Source organism: Xyrauchen texanus, chromosome 49, assembly GCF_025860055.1.
Source record: "Xyrauchen texanus isolate HMW12.3.18 chromosome 49, RBS_HiC_50CHRs, whole genome shotgun sequence".
In the NCBI taxonomy this organism is placed as follows: Eukaryota; Metazoa; Chordata; class Actinopteri; order Cypriniformes; family Catostomidae; genus Xyrauchen; species Xyrauchen texanus.
In genome coordinates this window covers 2,631,410-2,650,709 of record NC_068324.1, presented here as the reverse complement: position 1 = coordinate 2,650,709, position 19,300 = coordinate 2,631,410, and the positions used below count along the sequence as shown (strand labels likewise).

The following is a 19,300-nucleotide window of genomic DNA, read 5'->3' as shown; positions in this document are numbered from 1 at the left end:
TTAAGATTTATTTACAGACCCCATTCAGAATGGGGCAAACAGCCCAGAGGCAATCACCTGGTCCACCCAGGGGGAACACTTGAACCAACACCGTACAGTTCAGTGTACCATTTGTCCCCCTAAAAAAAGACACATACACACACTAACCACAAACCAGCTCCAAATAAAAGTTGCGTGTGAGAAAGCGAATAGCAGGAATCTTGGTTAATTATCACCCGCCTGCTGTCACAACCATCAGTCTTGGTAACACTGCTACTGCCAATAGCACACTCACAGGCTTATTAAAGCACGTGTGTGTGTGTGTGTGTGTGTGTGTGTGTGTGTGTGTGTGTAATTGATGCATGCACAGCAAGGACTGTGCCCCGAGAACAAAGTATAATACAGCCAATGATTAAATCATGACCCAGCCTTCATATATATATACAGCAGACAGACGTTACACACTTACCAGGGGGAAAAACTACTAAATTTATATGTTATGACCTGGGGAAGGGTTAATCAGTGTCCCCTGTGATGTGTTCATAGAGTCTGTGTGTGTTTGACGGATGTGCACTGCCATTATAACACCCCACGTACTACTGACATACCTTCAATCATGTCTAATTAGCAAAAACAGACATTCCTTTCAGATGCTACTGAAGCAGATGCCTGCTTCCACGATAAAGCCTGCAAAATATTTGCGATCCGCAACTACTGGAGGATGAGATTAACTGGCTTTCTGACAATGCAACAAGAAAACAACACCCAAACGGAATTCATAAAATTCTACAAATTACCCAACCCTTGCATGCTCATTTAATATTTTGGCTAATTTGATCATTCTTTCAGTGAAAATTAGATAACGTGAGGGCAAAAAAATACAAATGTGGGAAAAGTCTGATGGAAATGCCTGGAAAAGGGATTGGTTCCTTTTGGAAGTTCAAACTGGCATCATCACTATTTTCTGGACTTGCCTCTTTGGGTTTCTCAGCAAGAACTGCAAGTTTGAAGAAAAGGCAGACTCAGTCGAGATGTATTCTACATATCAGAGTGAGGACATTTAGCGGCTTATTCATTAACCGAATGTAAATTCTAACTTGCAACAGATAAAGTAACTGCATTGCCTGATGTTGGCATTGCCTGATGTTGGGTAAATTTAGGAAACAGGAAAACTGGGGGCCTGGCTAGCTCAGCTGGAGTCACTAGGGTGTGCCTAGTGACTCCAGCCAGATCTCCCAAGCAACCAAATTGGCCCGGTTGCTAGGGAGGGTAGAGTCACATGGGGTAACCTCCTCGTGGTCACGATAAGTGGTTTCACGCACAACTTCCGTGTTTTTTTTGCGTGAAACGCGGAGAGTAACATGAGCCTCCACATGCTGCGAGACTCCAGTGTCATGCAAAATGAGCCGCTTGATAAGATGCATGGATTGATTGTCTCAGAAGTGGAGGCAACTAAGGCTTGTCCTCTGCGACCAGGATTGAGGTGAGCAACCGCACCACCATGAGGACATACTAAGTAGTGGGAATTGGGCATTCCAAATTGGGGAGAGAGAGAATAAAAAAAAGGATAAGTAAAACTTAGATCATGCAAAAATGGGTCATAAATGTAAAAAACAAAAAAGGCAAACAGTATTTTATTTTTTTTACAATTCTGCAACAATTTACAATCTACTCGCAAAAGCATGTCGGCTCTCAGCTTTACACTACCTTACCTCTACCAATTAGTATTAGCTTTCCAGGGTATACCGAAGCCGGTCTCATCACTAACGACAAACAGAGTGACTCCTCCATAAAGCTAATGAGGAGGAAAGGCCGTTTTTTCATTTGACAGTCATTTCAGAGCCTGGCTGTCCTTTATAGCACCCTTACGCCTTTCGGTAATAACACAGTACAAAAGGACATTAATGTAAGCTTGACTGCCCTTTTAAATACATAATTTGAAAGAAGTGAGACAGCATAAAGATTATTTCAGATAGGGTTCATGGCTTCGTTCAAAGTATAAAAAAAAGAATATGCAAAGCAAAAATGGAAGAAAATACAAAGAACATCATTAGCATGCTTACGTTCACTTGATTTAACATTATAGGCAATGGATGTATTAGATCGTACTGGGTATTTTTTAGTGTGTATTTTAGTCCCCATAAATAGCAATACAGAAATAAATGGCCACTGGCCAGATTGATGACCTGCGTTTTTTGAGTTAGAGTGAGGCCATCCATTAAATTAGGCCAAAGTGTTCAGACCTATAAATGGCCGATTCTGCAGGTCTCTACAAAAGCAAGCCAGTCATTTGCCTCTCCAAAAGAGTCTAAGTGAGCCGACATCAGCAGGGAGGCTTCCTAGCATGTGGTCTGAATAACTGGACAATTCTGTCCATGGTGACATACCCCAAACCCACCAATCAGGGAACAATTACCACACCACCTGTTCCATTTACACATTTTCGTAAGGTCAGTTCCAAAGTAATTGCCTGATCTAGAACAAATCAGAACTAAATATTTTTATGTCTAAAAATGTTAAAACCAAAGAGAGGCATCAGTCATCTTTTTGATATATTGACCTGTCTCAATCTTCTAATCCAGTTTTGGGTTAAGTAGACTTAAAATGCAATAAGTGATTTTATTTGTTATGGAACTTCCTCCAGACTAGCCAAAGAATTAACCACATCCCATCTTTCCAAAACCATGCACTCCAATGTAATTTGCACACACACATACAAACAAACAAACACACTAGAGACCATTGTGTTGGTGCAGATGCAAGGGGGAAAATTTTGCCATCAGACCAGGAGCGTTTCATGGGAGTATCACTATGTACAAGCATTTACACAAGCAATATGGGAAGCTCTATGAATGTGCACAATGACTGGGAGGCAAAAAGTCTTCTAATTGGCTAAACAAACGATTGGCTGCGTGATGATAGGTGTGATATTTCATGATACCTATCTCAGTGATATCTTACAGGTAATAGAGGGATTCTGCATGTTATTTCATAAAACAATTACTTACAGCACCTTCAAGGCCGCTGCGTCTCATGCACAATGAAATTTGCGGCATATGAATTATCAGCACAGTACAAGCGTACCGTCCTAGAGCAGCTCAGTGCACATCTGTGCACATCATCTGCACTGAAAAGATTCACCGAATCTGTACGTCATGGTCAAGAGAGTATACGTTAAAAGGCTAGAGCGCTTGACCGTACACAAGTCTTAAAGGCACACTGAAAAACTAAGTCTAGCCTGAAAATGGAGTGGAGGGCCACATTAGGCTGATCTGTCTCCCTGCTAATGAACGCATTAGCTGGAAGACAAGAAATGAGGTAGTGCAAGCAGCCCAGAAAGAACACCATGATCAAATTAAACCAATCAATCACCGTTTTAGAGACAGCTTATGTTCTCTTACAATATTCATATTCTCTGTTTAACCTAATGGGAAAACAACAGCACCTTCAGTAGGGGGTGAACAGGAGTGATTTCTTTATTGTACATCTAACAGATGCCCAGTTTCTATAGATAAATTCTAAAATAATCAAGATAATGGAGAAGGTGTTGATAGGAGCACATTTTGAGCAGACCAGCAGTTAGCTCACACGCAAGAGTAAATCTAGGGTGTTTGACACATAGGGATATACTTTATAGGTGAAGTGGAGATTTTGAAATCAAGTGGGAATACAGCTAATTGAATTTCCAAAAGCACAACTGTAACCGCCACTCTGAAATTGTCCTTTTAACTTTTGGTTGCATCACTTTTGCAAACCCTTGCATAGGTCTACAACCTTGCATTGAAATCAACGGATTCATAGAATTCTATGCCACAGCCTAAACTCTAGTGTGTATGTGCTCTTGGTTATAAATCAGTGATGTTTGACTAGAGACGGTTGGGTAACACCTTGTTCAGATTTTCACAGACTGCCGTCAAGACTTTTAATGCACACAGAATCCATGCATCTAGACCCTCCCAGCAAGGGTCAAACACTGGACTCTTCTCAGCAAGCTCTCTCCTGACCTCATTAAAATGATGCCTTCACCACAACCGCCCTCAATCTAAACATTCTTTACAAGCAAGATCCAAAAATGTAGTAGTGTTTGAGAGGCAATAACAACCAGCAAGGGTTCTCTATTCACAAAGACCACGGAAGGAGAAATAAAGGGTGACCCCTGTTTTTCAGGGCATTGACCTTACCTAGTAAGCGGCTGAGAGCGAGGATCTGCCTAGTCAAATGCTATATTCAGCAGGACAAACATGCCTTTCCACTGCAAACAGTAAAACCAACAACTGCTGGAATTTTCCATCTTTCCACAGCCATAGATTCATAGATCTCAGTGGCTCAAGACCAAACCACAAGCTTCAACTCACACTACGGAGTAAGACTAAAAAGGATCGAGAAGCAATTTAATTGGCATTCAAAGGGGTCACTCACACAGGACGTGTCCTTACATTTCATCTGCACTACTTTTTAATTGCTGGTCTAGATATATTGCAGCCCATTGCGTCATGCTGTTGTTGAAAGAATGCACCCAATATTATTAAGCCTAAAGCTCTTTGGCATTCAAATCGAAATAAACTTGCTTTTTAGACTTTGAGTACTTAAGATTCTCTACCATAGGCCGATTTCTCTAAGACTTCGGGAACAGTAGGTCAAATCTTTTTCTGCTGAAATCGGTCTACTGCTTCCTGAAATTCAAATTACTGCACCCCAGTAGCCAAGCTGGAATTGATGTTGAACACTTGGGCAAGCAACAAGCAACTCTGTAAAAAAATAAATAAATAAATAAAATTATTTATATAATACAGTCAACAGGAATGCATATTTTATTCATTCTACCCTCTAAACCAAACCCTAAACCTAACCATCAATGAAGAATAAATATAATTTTTGGCAAAAAAAGCAACCTCAAAATCGTGCCCACCATGGATTATGTGAACACGATTACTTCCTTGTTTCCATGGGACCAGATCCCATGTCTCAGGGTGGCTATGGATGATTAAAAAGTGCAAGACACAACCAATCCCAATTCAAAGTACAAATATTACTGTGGTGTTATTGGTATCGATAGGATTTCTCTAAAGAACATTCAATCAATGTAAGCCATTAGGAGATTTTCAAACCTGAATCAAAATGGATAGCACACCTCATCTACAAAACAAAGTTTGTACGGAGTCTACGTGTTAAGCAGATTGATCTGAATTAATTGCAGACATTTTTGGAGAAGCAAAAGAAGAGGGATATCAATACAATGCCTTGCAAAAACTGTAATTACCCAAATTCATTTGTAGGATTTTATCAAGCTGGCAGTGTACAACTCTCAAAAGACTCAAACAATTAAAAGGCTCCACACATGCTGGGTCCGGCAATGAATCATTCCATCCTCACTAAAATGGAACAACGAATGACCTTTCCATCAAACCACAGTGACACTTTACAAATATGTCCATATGTACTCATGGTTGCAATTAGCCAAAGTTATGTCTCCATATTTAGAATCAAGCTGTCATGAAGTCTTCGCAAACTGATAAAAACACTCTGCTGCCTACTGCCAGTCAAAACTGAACAAGAGTACAAAGATAAGAAAAAGCATGAATGTGTTTGTCTGGGAAATTTCATATTTTCAACCAGCCGAAGGCAGCAAAAAAAAAAAAAACAGCTATGTGCATCATGCTCGAAAAGCAGCAGACCAAGAAGTTGTGGGTGTGTGTGTGTATTCACAAATTTCCCCTCAAGCCCTGTGAATGAGATCCTGCTGTTGATATCCCACTAGTAGCAGCAACAGGAGGGGTCAAATGGATGCAGTAAAATGTCATTCAATCATTCAGCCTGACATTGATGAGGATTAAGCTAGCTTTCAAGTTCAGAGCCCCCCATCGCCCCCCCCCCCATATCACACACAAACAGCTAATGAGAGATTTCATCTGTAGCTCCATTTGTGCCGTTTACCTGCTGTGCCAAAAGCAATTATGCAGAGACAGTATGATGATTGTGGCCGGTTCCTGCCATTCTCCAGAGTGGCATACGAGATGGCAGATTGCTTTTCTGCTGGTAATCTGTCTTTTACGGTCTTCTATGAATACGTTTACATGCACACCTCTATGCTGATAACCACCAAAAACCAGCCGATTTAAAAAATATATATAATTTAACATGCTAAATGAAATCAGGGTAATAGGTAAAAATCTGTGTGCAAATCGTTTTATACTGAAACGGTTTCTGACCACACTCTGATGAAGGAAAACCATTTAAGGCGTTTATGGCTGTACACTTTGTCAGCTTATAAAGCATAATTGGTTTAAGAACGTGCATGTAAACGCGCTCTGTGATGCATAAAGTCTTGAACTTCAGCTAGTGAAACACAGGGAACTATAAGAACGTAATTTGCTTGTGTTATTAAATTCCTCATTTATAAGTCACTTTAGATTCAAGCATCGAAGACAGATAATATGACATTTACGGTGCTTTCAGAGATGCCGTACTTTTGGCAACTAAACCAGTCACTTAAAGACGCAAATGTTGGCAAATTTGTATTTAGCATCTGCACTATCCAAAATTGCAAGAGCATAAACTACCGTCATTAGAGCATAATCAAATATTGGCTTATCATATAAGTCACGTGGGCTAAACTAAAATTAAAATGGATACAAATAGGCTAATTCAGTTTGAGAAGTACGGAAGAGGATTAGGGCCAAGCAATAATAAAAAAAAAATAAAGCCATCTCGAGATTAAAGTCATTATAATGCGAGATTAAACTCGTTAAATTTCGAGAAAAAAGTTGAAATACAATCTTGAGAATAAACTCATTAAATATCGAGAATAAAGTCGTTGTGTTTCGAGAAAAAACTCGTTAAGTTTAATCTCGCATTATAATGACTTTATTCTCGATATTTAACGAGTTTATTCTCAAGATTGTATTTCGATTTTTTCTCAAAATTTAACGAGTTTAATCTCGCATTATAATGACTTTAATCTCGATATTTAATGAGTTTATTCTCAAGATTGTATTTCGACTTTTTTCTCGAAATTTAACGAGTTCAATCTCGCATTATAATGACTTTAATCTCGATATTTAATGAGTTTATTCTCAAGATTGTATTTCGACTTTTTTCTCAAAATTTAACGAGTTTAATCTCGCATTATAATGACTTTAATCTCGATATTTAATGAGTTTATTCTCAAGATTGTATTTCGACTTTTTTCTCGAAATTTAACGAGTTCAATCTCGCATTATAATGACTTTATTCTCGAGATGGTTTTATTTTTTTTATTATTGCTTGGCCCTAATCCTCTTCCGTAGATAAGGTTTTTTGAATCAAGTCAAACAAAAATTACGTGAAGAATCATTCACAGGCAACTATCTTTGAGACAGGACTTTTGGCTTGGCTTCATGACGTGTCAAGTTAAAAACAGCTCAATTTTGTCTAGAAATGCTGGTGCTCTTTTCCATTTTTATTTGTAATTTTGCACTCTGTCTAGCTATTTTTAAAAGCAAGAACATGTTCTGTGTTCTTCAAGTTGTCCTCAAGTTGAGTGAGTAATTCTGGTGATAACTTCACAGGAAGGATTATTCCATCAAGCAGCAAAAGGAAACTCTATAAAGCATTTCGAATAGTCAGTTTACAAGCAGACCATCTTTGTGAGAGGACTTGTGGCTTGGCTTTAAACTCTAGGAGTCTGAAACCTCAAGGAAATGTTTCAAATAAACAAAAACGTATTTTTAAAGGGAAGCCATAATTAGAAACTCGAAACTGGCCATATGTACAAAAGCCTTATTCCAACCCTCTCTGGGATCCTTTAAAACACTGAAAACACTGCCAGAGTGAAAAAACGTTTTCCTTCGATACGTGATTGGCTGAAAACCACGATCTGAATCATGAATTTATTTGACTCCTCTTATTAAAATGGGAAAACACAATTCATTCTCTGTGTTGTTATGTGCATGTTGGGATCTATGGAAAGCTATGATGATCCATGTCAAACAGGGGGTTTACGTTGTAGAAAAGTAGCAAAAATCTCTTCGGTGAAACTATTTGGTGACTGGTGTGTCAATTTTCTAAACTCACCACACGGCAATCCTTGTGACAGCAGCGGAGAAGCTTATCTACACATGAGCCACCCAGAAAATTCCCTTTCATCATTCCCATTAGTAAAGATATCCAGATGCCTTTCCTGACCCAGGCATTGCCACCATCAATAAATCTTTGCACTCTCTGATCTTACCCACATCCCTTCTTTAAGGAGAGGTCAAGAGTGGATGGATGGATGGATGGATAAATCTGGTGGATGGATGTATCGGACGAATTAGAAGGATGGATGGATGATTTGGATGAATCAGGTGGATGGATGGATGGATGTATCAGATGGATGAATGGATGGATGTATCAGATGGATGAAGTATCAGATGGATGAATGGATGGATGTATCAGATGGATGAATGGATGGATGTATCAGATGGATGGATGTATCAGATGGATGGATGAATGGATGGATGAATCAGATGGATGAAGTATCAGATGGATGAATGGATGGATGAATCAGATGGATGAAGTATCAGATGGATGAATGGATGGATGAATCAGATGGATGAAGTATCAGATGGATGAATGGATGGATGAATCAGATGGATGAAGTATCAGATGGATGAATGGATGGATGGATGATGTATCAGATGGATGAATGGATGAATCAGATGGATGAAGTATCAGATGGATGAATTGATGGATGGATGATGTATCAGATGGATGAATGGATGGATGAATCAGATGGATGAATGGATGAATCAGATGGATGAAGTATCAGATGGATGAATGAATGGATGGATGATGTATCAGATGGATGAATGAATGGATGGATCAGATGGATGGATGTATCAGATAGATGAATGATGGATGTAGCAGATGGATGAATGGATGGATGGATGATGTATCAGATGGATGAATGAATGGATGGATCAGATGGATGTATCAGATGGATGATGTATCAGATGGATGAATGGATGGATCAGATGGATGTATCAGATGGATGAATGGATGGATGGATGATGTATCAGATGGATGAATGAATGGATGGATCAGATGGATGGATGTTATCAGATGGATGAATGGATGGATGAAGTATCAGATGGATGAATGGATGGATGGATGATGTATCAGATGGATGAATGAATGGATGGATCAGATGGATGGATGTTATCAGATAGATGAATGATGGATGTAGCAGATGGATGAAGTATCAGATGGATGAATGGATGGATGTATCAGATTGATGAAGTATCAGATGGATGAATGGATGGATGGATGATGTATCAGATGGATGTATGGATGGATGGATCAGATGGATGTATCAGATAGATGAATGGATGGATGTATCAGATGGATGGATGAATGTATCAGATGGATGAATTAATGGATGTATCAGATGGATGAAGTATCAGATGGATGATGTATCAGATGGATGAATGAATGGATGGATCAGATGGATGGATGTATCAGATAGATGAATGATGGATGTAGCAGATGGATGAAGTATCAGATGGATGAATGGATGGATGTATCAGATTGATGAAGTATCAGATGGATGAATGGATGGATGGATGATGTATCAGATGGATGAATGGATGGATGGATCAGATGGATGTATCAGATAGATGAATGGATGGATTTATCAGATGGATGGATGAATGTATCAGATGGATGAATTAATGGATGTATCAGATGGATGATGTATCAGATGGATGATGTATCAGATGGACGAATGAATGGATGGATCAGATGGATGGATGATGTATCGGATGGATGTATCAGATGGATGGATGGGTGGATCAAATGTTTGAATGGATGGATGTATCAGATGGATGGACAGTGGAGGCTTCATACAACTGCTCTCTCCTTACAAAGCCAATTTTCCAACAGTCTCCAGATCTACAGTGGCTTTTTTTAAACATTGTTTCAAGGTTAAATAAAATTGTCCCTACTAATATTTACTTGATTAATAAATAATTATTTATTCTGCTTACAGTACACTTAATACTCCTGGGACAACCTTGGGTTATTCCCCAAACAGGCGTGCAATTCCCGGATCCCCCCCATCGCAGGATTTGCATCTACAGCCTTGAAGTCGTTTATTGGTTATAATCCCACATCTTTGACAACAATACTACTCAATCAATTAACCGTTTACACTTATCAATAAGAATCAGAATTACTCCATACAAAATTGTGCAGAGTAGAATCTTAATTATGATGGAAATGCGTGTTAGTGAATTGAAAATGATAGAAACTGACTTATCTGTTAAGTAAAAAATCTGATATCTTAAATATCTCATGAAAATGCGGCGCGTTGACATTGGCGGGGTTTGGCGATGTTGTCCCTCGCGCATTAAACCGCGTCGTGAGTAACGATATCAAAAGAGCCGAAACTTACCTTTATCTGCACCGCCGAACCGGAGAACCGTGAGACTCACGAAAAACACGAGCAGCCGTGCCCCCCACACCGCCATCACTTTCTGAGGTAAAAATCACACAACAATTACCTCAGGTAAAAACGATAGTTATCCACTGTTTTTCTGAGGTAAAGTTTCACCGTTGAGAACGCTCGAATGTTTTATACCAACATTTTGAGCATCGTCCGCAACCGGCAAGATTTCGCGAACCACCGGCGCCAAAAAAATAAACATATATTTCTCCAGAAAAACTCAAAGGCGAGATGGCAAAAAGTCTGGGTGGTTTCTTGAAGTTTAAAACCACAAAAGGGGTTTTAAAACCACAAAAGGGGTTTTAAAGGTGACATGAAGTCAATCCATACACGACCCCGTTACGGCAGCGGCTGCAAACGGGCTCGACGTCCTGAAGATCTACCGACGTGTCTTTGAATGTACGGCGAAAGGACGCGTTCAACAGATTTAAATGCACCGCAGTAAACGGTGTGAGCTGCTGGAGAGGTTTGTACTGGGTACCGGCCCGGGGAAAACATGGCGTGGAGTCTGACAGGATTTGGGACTTGTCCTAGTAAAGCCAAAAATCACGGCGCGGTGGTACATAATACGCATGCGCACACCTGCAATCCGTCAACTAGAGATTTAGACAAACTTCGATGGATAGGCTTTTGAAACAGCTACTATTCAACAAAATATGTTTATATAGTAAAATAAGAACACAGTTGTTGCTAAATTATATAAAAATATATATATATACCTATACACTAAAAGAAGACATATGACCTAAAGCATTTTCTGAGATAACTTTATTTATTTATTTATTTTTTTGGATGGTTGAAAGTTAAAAAAAAACTAGCTTCAAAAACAGCTTGACAAAAGACTTGTGAACTATGTGTGCTATGATTACTTACAGTGCCATCCACTGGTTTCCATTGTAAATTGCACATGGGGGGCAAGCTAACTAAACCAACATCTTTAGAAAAGAAAAGTTACACAACTAGTATTAACAATTGATTTAGATCTGATCACTGAAATAAAAAGATAAATAAAAAACACAATTTGGTAGGATAATAGAAATACATATGTAGATGCCTCATTCAACTGGTTTGGATACGTCAAACTTGCTGCCATCTTGGAACATTCAACAAGTTGTTTTGTTTGTCCAATGTTTATGGAAAATCAGATAATCTGTAAATTGTCTGAAAAAGACTCAAGACTGTTGCAGATTGTATCTGTCAATTTACATTCATGCACTGATGTATGGTCCTTGACCTTTCCAACATAGTGGACACACAGACCTATGCAGTCCATAGGAACAGCTGCTAATAAGGTATCTACCTGTATATATCTATGGGTAGAACATTCACATAATACCATGATCTTTCAAGGTTTATAGGGAATACTTTATATGTATACCTTTAATGCACAGTATGTCACTATGAATAAAAGTATCTACCATATGTGAAAAAGACAAAAGTCAATGGAGTCAATCCTCAAATGTTAAAATACTCGCTGTTTCAAAAGTATTGCAACAAGACGTAAACAATATTGTTTACATATTGAACCCTTTAAAATGGTTGATATGTGTCAATATTCACAAAAAACCCTTGTCCTTGGTGGACAAACTGCAGAGAGGTTATTTAATTACATGTGATTAGTGTAACAGATCTAGACCCTTAAATGTGAAAAATCTGTGTTTAAATCAAGGGCACATCGCACATGCTTGTTGTTACCATGGGCGAACTTCTCGTAAAGGATGTGTAAAATTCAAATAGAAGGATATCTGTGTATGAGTCACACACACTCAATATGCTTGAAGTGCAAAAGAGATGCCAGTTGTAATGAAGATAAAGTTACTTTTGGATTCCAAATGACAACTGTACCACGAACTGGCCATAGCTGAGCTGGCTGTGTCATTAATCACATTTCTTTGTGTTTGAAGAGGAAACAAGAGCCGTTCTCTCATCTTTGTGGGCAGAAATGGTGAATATCTCAGTATTAATAACCTGGCGGTTCCCATGACGCAGCGCTCTCCTGCAGTACAAGTGCCCACTTCATTCTGAATAAAGCCAGAACATGGGCATGAACAACGGGGTGAATTTCTGTCACATTTGTTATTAGGATTCATTTAGCAAATTTGACGTATGAAGAAGTAAAATGACTGTTCCTGTCTGTAGGTGGCCTCATGTACAGGCTGAGAGAAATGGGAACACTTTGCATGGTATCTCAATTGGAGCTCGGTTTATTGCATTAGTATTGAACTTTATGGTGAAGTTTGTTCTACTGGATGCATCTCTATCTGAATGTTTACATTTACATTTATGCATTTGGCAGACGCTTTTATCCAAAGCGACTTACAGTGCACTTATTACAGGGACAATCCCCCCGGAGCAACCTGGAGTTAAGTGTCTTACTCAAGGACACAATGGTGGTGGCCGTGGGGTTCGAACCAGCGACCTTCTGATTTACAGTTATGTGCTTTAGCCCACTACCCCACCACCACTCCGTTTAGGAAGGTGATGCAAGCCGAGTACGTTTTGGATGCTATTGGATGCTAAATGCAGAGACAAAACTGATACATTTGCAAAACTGGAGTCACATAGAAAATAAAACCCTTTAAATGAGATTGATAGTACGAAGAGACTTCAACTGCCGACCAGGGGTGAAAACAGAAACAGCTTTCCACTGCAGTGTATAAATGACTCCAAATATCTAGCAGATGGAGAACTGACATTGAGCATGAGTTTATTTGCTGTCAGAGCTCGAAAGCAGGATGAGATGTCATCTGAAGGCAGACATAGTACAGGATGATGTTCATATGAACTGAACTACAGCAGCCGTGGAAGATGAGGTCAATTGTCAGAATGGAATACTAATGCATTGCTGCATACTATGTAGCTACAGTATATATATTTGTTGAAAACCATTTTTGTTACATGTTTAACTCTGCAAGTTGCATTCGGTTGTTTTGCATTTTTAGTACAATTTTGTGTAAAAATATGTGAACTTCTGGCAGTCAAATCAAATAATGTGCTAAGGAAGAGTAAAGACCCAAGTATACTTTGGTATATGCGTGCCAGATTGACTGCATGTCTAGAAAACTAGGCTAAATGCGTGCAGTCCATGCGTACTGTCCTTTGCACGTCATTGGCGCATGCTCCAGCCGTCAACTTTACTAAATGAGTATCACAAAGTAGTTGTAGTGTGCATTGCTTTGAGCTCATCTGTATAGGTTTGCAAACAAAAGAGAAAGGCTAGAGGACACGACCTTGGACATGTGGAAAAACTAAGTATACCTTAGCCTTAAAGGCCAAAGAATAGTTACATTTTCCGCATGCCGCTGCGTGGACTATACGCCTACAGCCTAATATTTTTAGATACGCGACACTCTGCGTCTTTTGCATCGTCTGCATACGTGGCTGCTGTTGACTGTGCTAATACAGTATCACAAAGCAGTCATAGTGCACATGCATTAAAAGCATCTGTATAGGCATATGGTCAAAAGAGCATACTTTAAAATACTAGAACGTGCGGTAGTGCCCGAGAAGGAACACCATGTGGAAAAATCAATGTATACCCTAGCATTAAAGGCTAATGTATACTTTGGTTCTCTGTGTGCTGCTACATCTTGTGCACAGTCCAAGTGACGCCAAAACAATATATGTATTAGCACAGAATGCACAGACTGTATGCATGCAGCCTAGTTTTCTAGATGCAGAGAGAGTCCATGTCTTTAGGCGTCATTGCTACATGTGCCGGGTGTTGACTGTGCTAAAAGATTATTGCTAAGCATTCGTATTGCGCATGTGCCGAAAGCTACCATATGCGCTCGCAATCAAAGAGTACAGTTTGAATGGTTAGCGAGCGTGCTTGACAGTGTGCGAGATGGAACGCTAAGAAGAAAAGCCTAGCCTTTTGCATAGTATGCTACCATGCTATTCCAAAAATAAGCATGAGGTCAAGTACACTGCATTGTGAGATATAGTATATCGCACTAAATGGTCTGCACTTATATAGCGCTTTTTTAACCTCAAAGCGCATTACACTGTGACTCATTCACCCATTCACACACCAATGGTGGCAGAGCAGCCATGCAAGGTGCTAGCCTGCCATCGGGAGCAACTTGGGGATCAGCGTCTTGCCCAAGGACACTTCGGCATGTGTGCCAGGAATCAAATCGCCAACCTTGCGATTAGTGGCCAACCCGCTCTACCACCTGAGCCACAGCCGCCCCTATTACAGCCGCCACTATACTGATTGTCTACTGCTCATTTCGGCAAATATAGTAGGTCATTCGGTGTTAAATGCATTTTGGGCAGTATACATACAACATACTCCAAAACTAGTATGAGTAATATGTTAGCATGCAATTCCAAACCTGAGGTCTAATTTCTCCTGGCCCTTCTCTCCGGAGACGACCGGAATAAATCTCACTCTGGACAAACTCACTAGGATTATCTGGGATTACTGCAGAGTAAGAAAACATCAGCAGATTTAATGTGATCAGGGTAAGACGTGAAAAACCTATTAGCTTGAGACAGATCATGATGTTTGAGTGAGAAAGATCCCTTGCACATATGTGTTCATATATGCATGAAGACAGGGGCGAAAATTTCATAAAAATGTTGGGGGGGACAATAAACATAACAATTCTCAAGAGCAATTTTTGAAGGGGACACCAAGGTTTGTTTTGTTGTTGCCCCGTTTGCATTTGTATCATTTTATTTATTAAACAATTATTTTAAGAATATATCATTATATTATTTTCAATACACATATTTTAATGATATTTTAGGGGGGGACAACCCTCAGATAGGGGGGGTCATGACCCCCCGACCCCCCGCGATTTCCGCCTATGCATGAAGACATATCAACAGTGTCTCAAACTGTGCTCAGATTTGCAAAGAACCTAAAGTCTGACATCAAACGTCAAAGAAAGACGCTAATTCTCCCAAGACCAAATGATATATCCACATTAAAAAAGTTGCTCATTATCTCACACAAATCTATCTTCTGTATTCAAAAGACTTGGAAATTGTGGCCAATTTTTGGATCTTGCAAGCCCCTGGTCAAAGCCACTTTCATTGAATGGAAGAGACCAGCTTGGACATTCTGGTAAACTTCTCCCTAAGTCTTAAAGAGTATTTAAAAACGACAGAGTGTATTTCTGTACTCAGGACTCTCCTTCAATCAGTCATTAAATCTGTAATGAGGGGTACAGTTAGGGATGTGTCTGTCTTCTCTGTATTAAGTTATTAAATAAAATTAAAGCTGATTAAATTTGCAATGTCTGCTGTCTCCTTTCGTTAATTATACAGAGTGTGAATTTGACACGCTGGAGTCAGCGCTGATGCGGTCGCAGTAGTTCACGCATCAGTGAGACAGTGCACCTCCGCCCTCCACTCATGTCCCTGGAAAACTCAGCCAAGGGGCGGGGCATGGTGGCTGTCAATCAAATTGCCCCAGAGGACACAAAATCAGATGCCATCACCTCATTGTTGATGTAAGACAATTCTCACGCCAAACTGATTGGATTGTTTCCTAGATAATGTCATTCTGAAAAGGTTTAGATTTGCCGTAACAAAAGGAGTTGTAATATATGATGTTTAGGACAGAATTAGGATGTGTTTATAGGGCACACTGGATCCTGTCACAACTAAAAATTATTTTAGCAGACATTATTTTCCAGTGACTTACAGTACACATATGTGTGCCATGACCCGGATGGGACTAAGGTTTAAGGAGCCAGCTGATAGATAGCTGTGTAATGTGTATAAACCTCACTCTCCTGAATTCAAAAGGTGCACTAGCGACTGACGCTAGAAGCTGTAGCCTTTAGCCACCTTGTAGCGCACCCGCCTCCCATGCTAAATACGCCGCTTCGTGTCCCATATGGAGCAGGTAGAACAGGAGCGTCACAATGGTGCCGTGACCCGGATGGTAGTGAGGTTTAGGGGGGTGAGTGTAATGGGAGACAGCTGATAGAGAGCTGTGCAGTGTGTAAACCTCACTCTCCTGACCTCAAGAGGTGCACTAGCGACTGATGCAAGAGGCTGTAGCCTTTAGCCTCCTTGTTCGCGCACCCGCCTCCCATGCCAGAGATGCTGGTCGAGTCCCGTACGGAGCAGGTAGAACAGGAGCATCACAATGGTGCCGTGACCCGGATGGGAGTGAGGTTTAGGGGGGTGAGTGTAAAGGTAGCTAGCTGATAGATAGCTGTGCAATGTGTATAAACCTCACTCTCCTGACCTCAAGAGGTGCACTAGCGACTGGCGCTAGAGGCTGTAGCCTTTAGCCTCCTTGTTCGCGCACCTGCCTCCCATGCTAAAGACGCCGCTTTGAGTCCCGTATGGAGCGGGTAGAACAGGAGCATCACAATGGTGCCGTGACCCTGATGGGAGTGAGGTTTAGGGGGGTGAGTGTAATGGGAGACAGCTGGTAGATAGCTGTGCAATGTGTATAAACCTCACTCTCCTGAACTCAAGAGGTGCACTAGCGACTGGCGCTAGAGGCTGTAGCCTTTAGCCTCCTTGCTAGCGCACCCGCCTCCCATGCCAGAGATGCTGATTCGAGTCCTGTATGGAGTGGGTAGAACAAGAGAGTCACACATACATGTTAGCACATGCAAAATTAATAGCATTTTCTAAACTCAAAAAGATAGTTTAGCCTCTTTTCAAGATTTACGCATTTCAATTTCACATTGAAATGTAGTAATGCAATCAAATTGAGTAATGCAATTTTTTCAAACAAAATACAATTAATAAAACTTAAAAAAGATGAGCTTAATTATCAATTAAGAATACGTTTTCAATGGTAAAAATATATAATAAATTTTGAAGTCACAAATATTAAGATGGTTGCACCACTTCGAGAATGCTGCACTCTTTTAAGCTGGTCTTAAGCATGTAACACAGTAAACATTTCAAAGATGGGAAATTATTTTATTGAGGTCAAACAAACTAAAAAGAAGACAGTAACATCCCCCTCTCGATTCACAGAGGAAACAGCAGGGACGAACCACAGAAAAAAAACAGGCCCAAATCCTCACACAAAAACAGCAACTTCATAGGAGGACAAGGAGACTAAGCGCACAATCCTCCACAGCCAGAGATGCAGGCCTGCATTCACATACAAAGACTCACCCGCAACCCTTCTATCAGCCACAACAAGACACTCTGAAGTCGGGGATGAGCTGGAGTCATGCTGCGCGCCCTACGCTTCTCCAAGCGCTCTCAACTCCCCCTTACAGGGCTGTAGGATTGTTCACGCTTCTCTCTTTGGAAACGCTGACATGTAGTCGCAAAGTAGGGCACTCGTTTGGCATAGTGGCAGGCTTATGAAACACATTTAAAGTCACAGCCTGATCTCACGAACGTTACATGACAAACGTACCGTAGTCATGCACGTCTCTCTTGCGTTACGCACAGTATGGACCATACATAGCGCAAAGTGCAAAGATAGTCGTTTGGTATTAATGGTAATGTAATGGGGTAGTTGATGCCATGTCATGTGACAATAAAGTGATGTGATTTGATTGATGTCCATGCACTTTTTTTTATTACCATCAGGATGTTAGGTTTAAAATGTAAATTCAAAGTATGAGGGAAAATGCATGTCTTAGGTCCCGTATATGTTCATGATTCTTTTAAGTTTTGCACTATTTTTAATAACAGTCGCAAGCCCTTCACTAGCGGCTGTCCTGAGCTGTGATGTACAGGGAAAGAGTGGGATATATGTCCATTTCACGCTTTTAAGAGCCAACCACGAAAACATCACTGGCAAAACATGTACTATAATATTTATGTGTTGCTTCCCAAAAAATAGCAGTCAATGGAAAAAGATGCATTTGCCTAACTTGTTCTCTCAGGCCAGGGAGCCCCCGGCATGACGTACACCCCCCCCACCCCCTCCTTCCCTGGGGAGGGGTGTGCCTAATGCCCCATCTGTCGGCATGTCATCCCCGTCTACTTGGATGAGGGAGGGGACAAGTGGAGGGAAACAAAAACAACTGTGGCACCTACATGCCGTAACGGCGATCGTGCCAAATTAACAAAAACATTTTAAAAAAGAGAGGGAAAGGCCAACACGGAGCAGCAGTGGGAGAGAGAGAGAGGAGAGCCGGTTTTCCGATACGCCATAGCTTGGTCCTCGGCCACTCCTCCAATGGACGACAGCCGCGCCTCCCCGGACAGATCGGAGGCAGTCATCTGGCCCCTGGCAGATGGAACGCCCCGCCGCATTCTCGGGAAACAGAAGGGGTCTCCCCACCCCTGGCAGCGGTTCTGCTGCTGCAGGTGGTCAGCCAGTAGCCCCTCCCCCATTCTAGGGGTCTCCTCCGCCCCTGGCAGCGGCCCTGAACGCTCCAGGTGGTCGGTTAGATACCCCCTCTCCCTTCGCGGTCGGCGGCCGTTCGTCCGCTCTCAGGTGGCCGGGTTCCTCCGTCCTTCCTCCGTTGGGGTGGATGGTAGTGGCGAGGACTCATCTACTCCTTCCAGGATTTCGGCACCAGTGTAAAGGGATTAATGGGAAAGGAGGAGGCGAGAACCGGCTTGACAATATAAATAATATTGATTAATAATATTAATATGAAACTCAACCAAAAAGACAAACACACACAGGTGTCGGACAGCTGCCTGTAAATCTCTCTCTCTGTCCCACTGCAGTCTCCAGTCGGCCTTTATCCCTCTCTGAGGCTTGATTAGCCTGATTAGGGCTAGCCTGATTAGCCCTCCGCCCTGTCACAACAATATGGGTGTAACTGTCTGGTTCCAGAAGTAAAAAAAAATATACATTGGAATTATTAATGAGAACTTATAAACCTTTAAAGACAGACCTACCGTGAGCTCTGAAGTTGTTAATTGAAGGTATATGCTTCTGCAGAAGTCATCAATTTGCAT

At 40.9% G+C, this 19,300-nt stretch overlaps 1 protein-coding gene across 1 annotated transcript in view; it reads right to left on the bottom strand.

Annotated features, from left to right (window-relative positions):
* Positions 1-10,823, bottom strand: part of LOC127640245 (neogenin-like) — a 143,346-nt gene extending 132,523 nt beyond the window's left edge. Inside the window, 1 exon segment of the mRNA XM_052122696.1 lies at positions 10,391-10,823. Coding sequence (XP_051978656.1) covers positions 10,391-10,466 — 76 coding nt within the window. The 5' untranslated portion in view covers positions 10,467-10,823.
* Between the last annotated feature and the right edge of the window lie 8,477 nt (positions 10,824-19,300).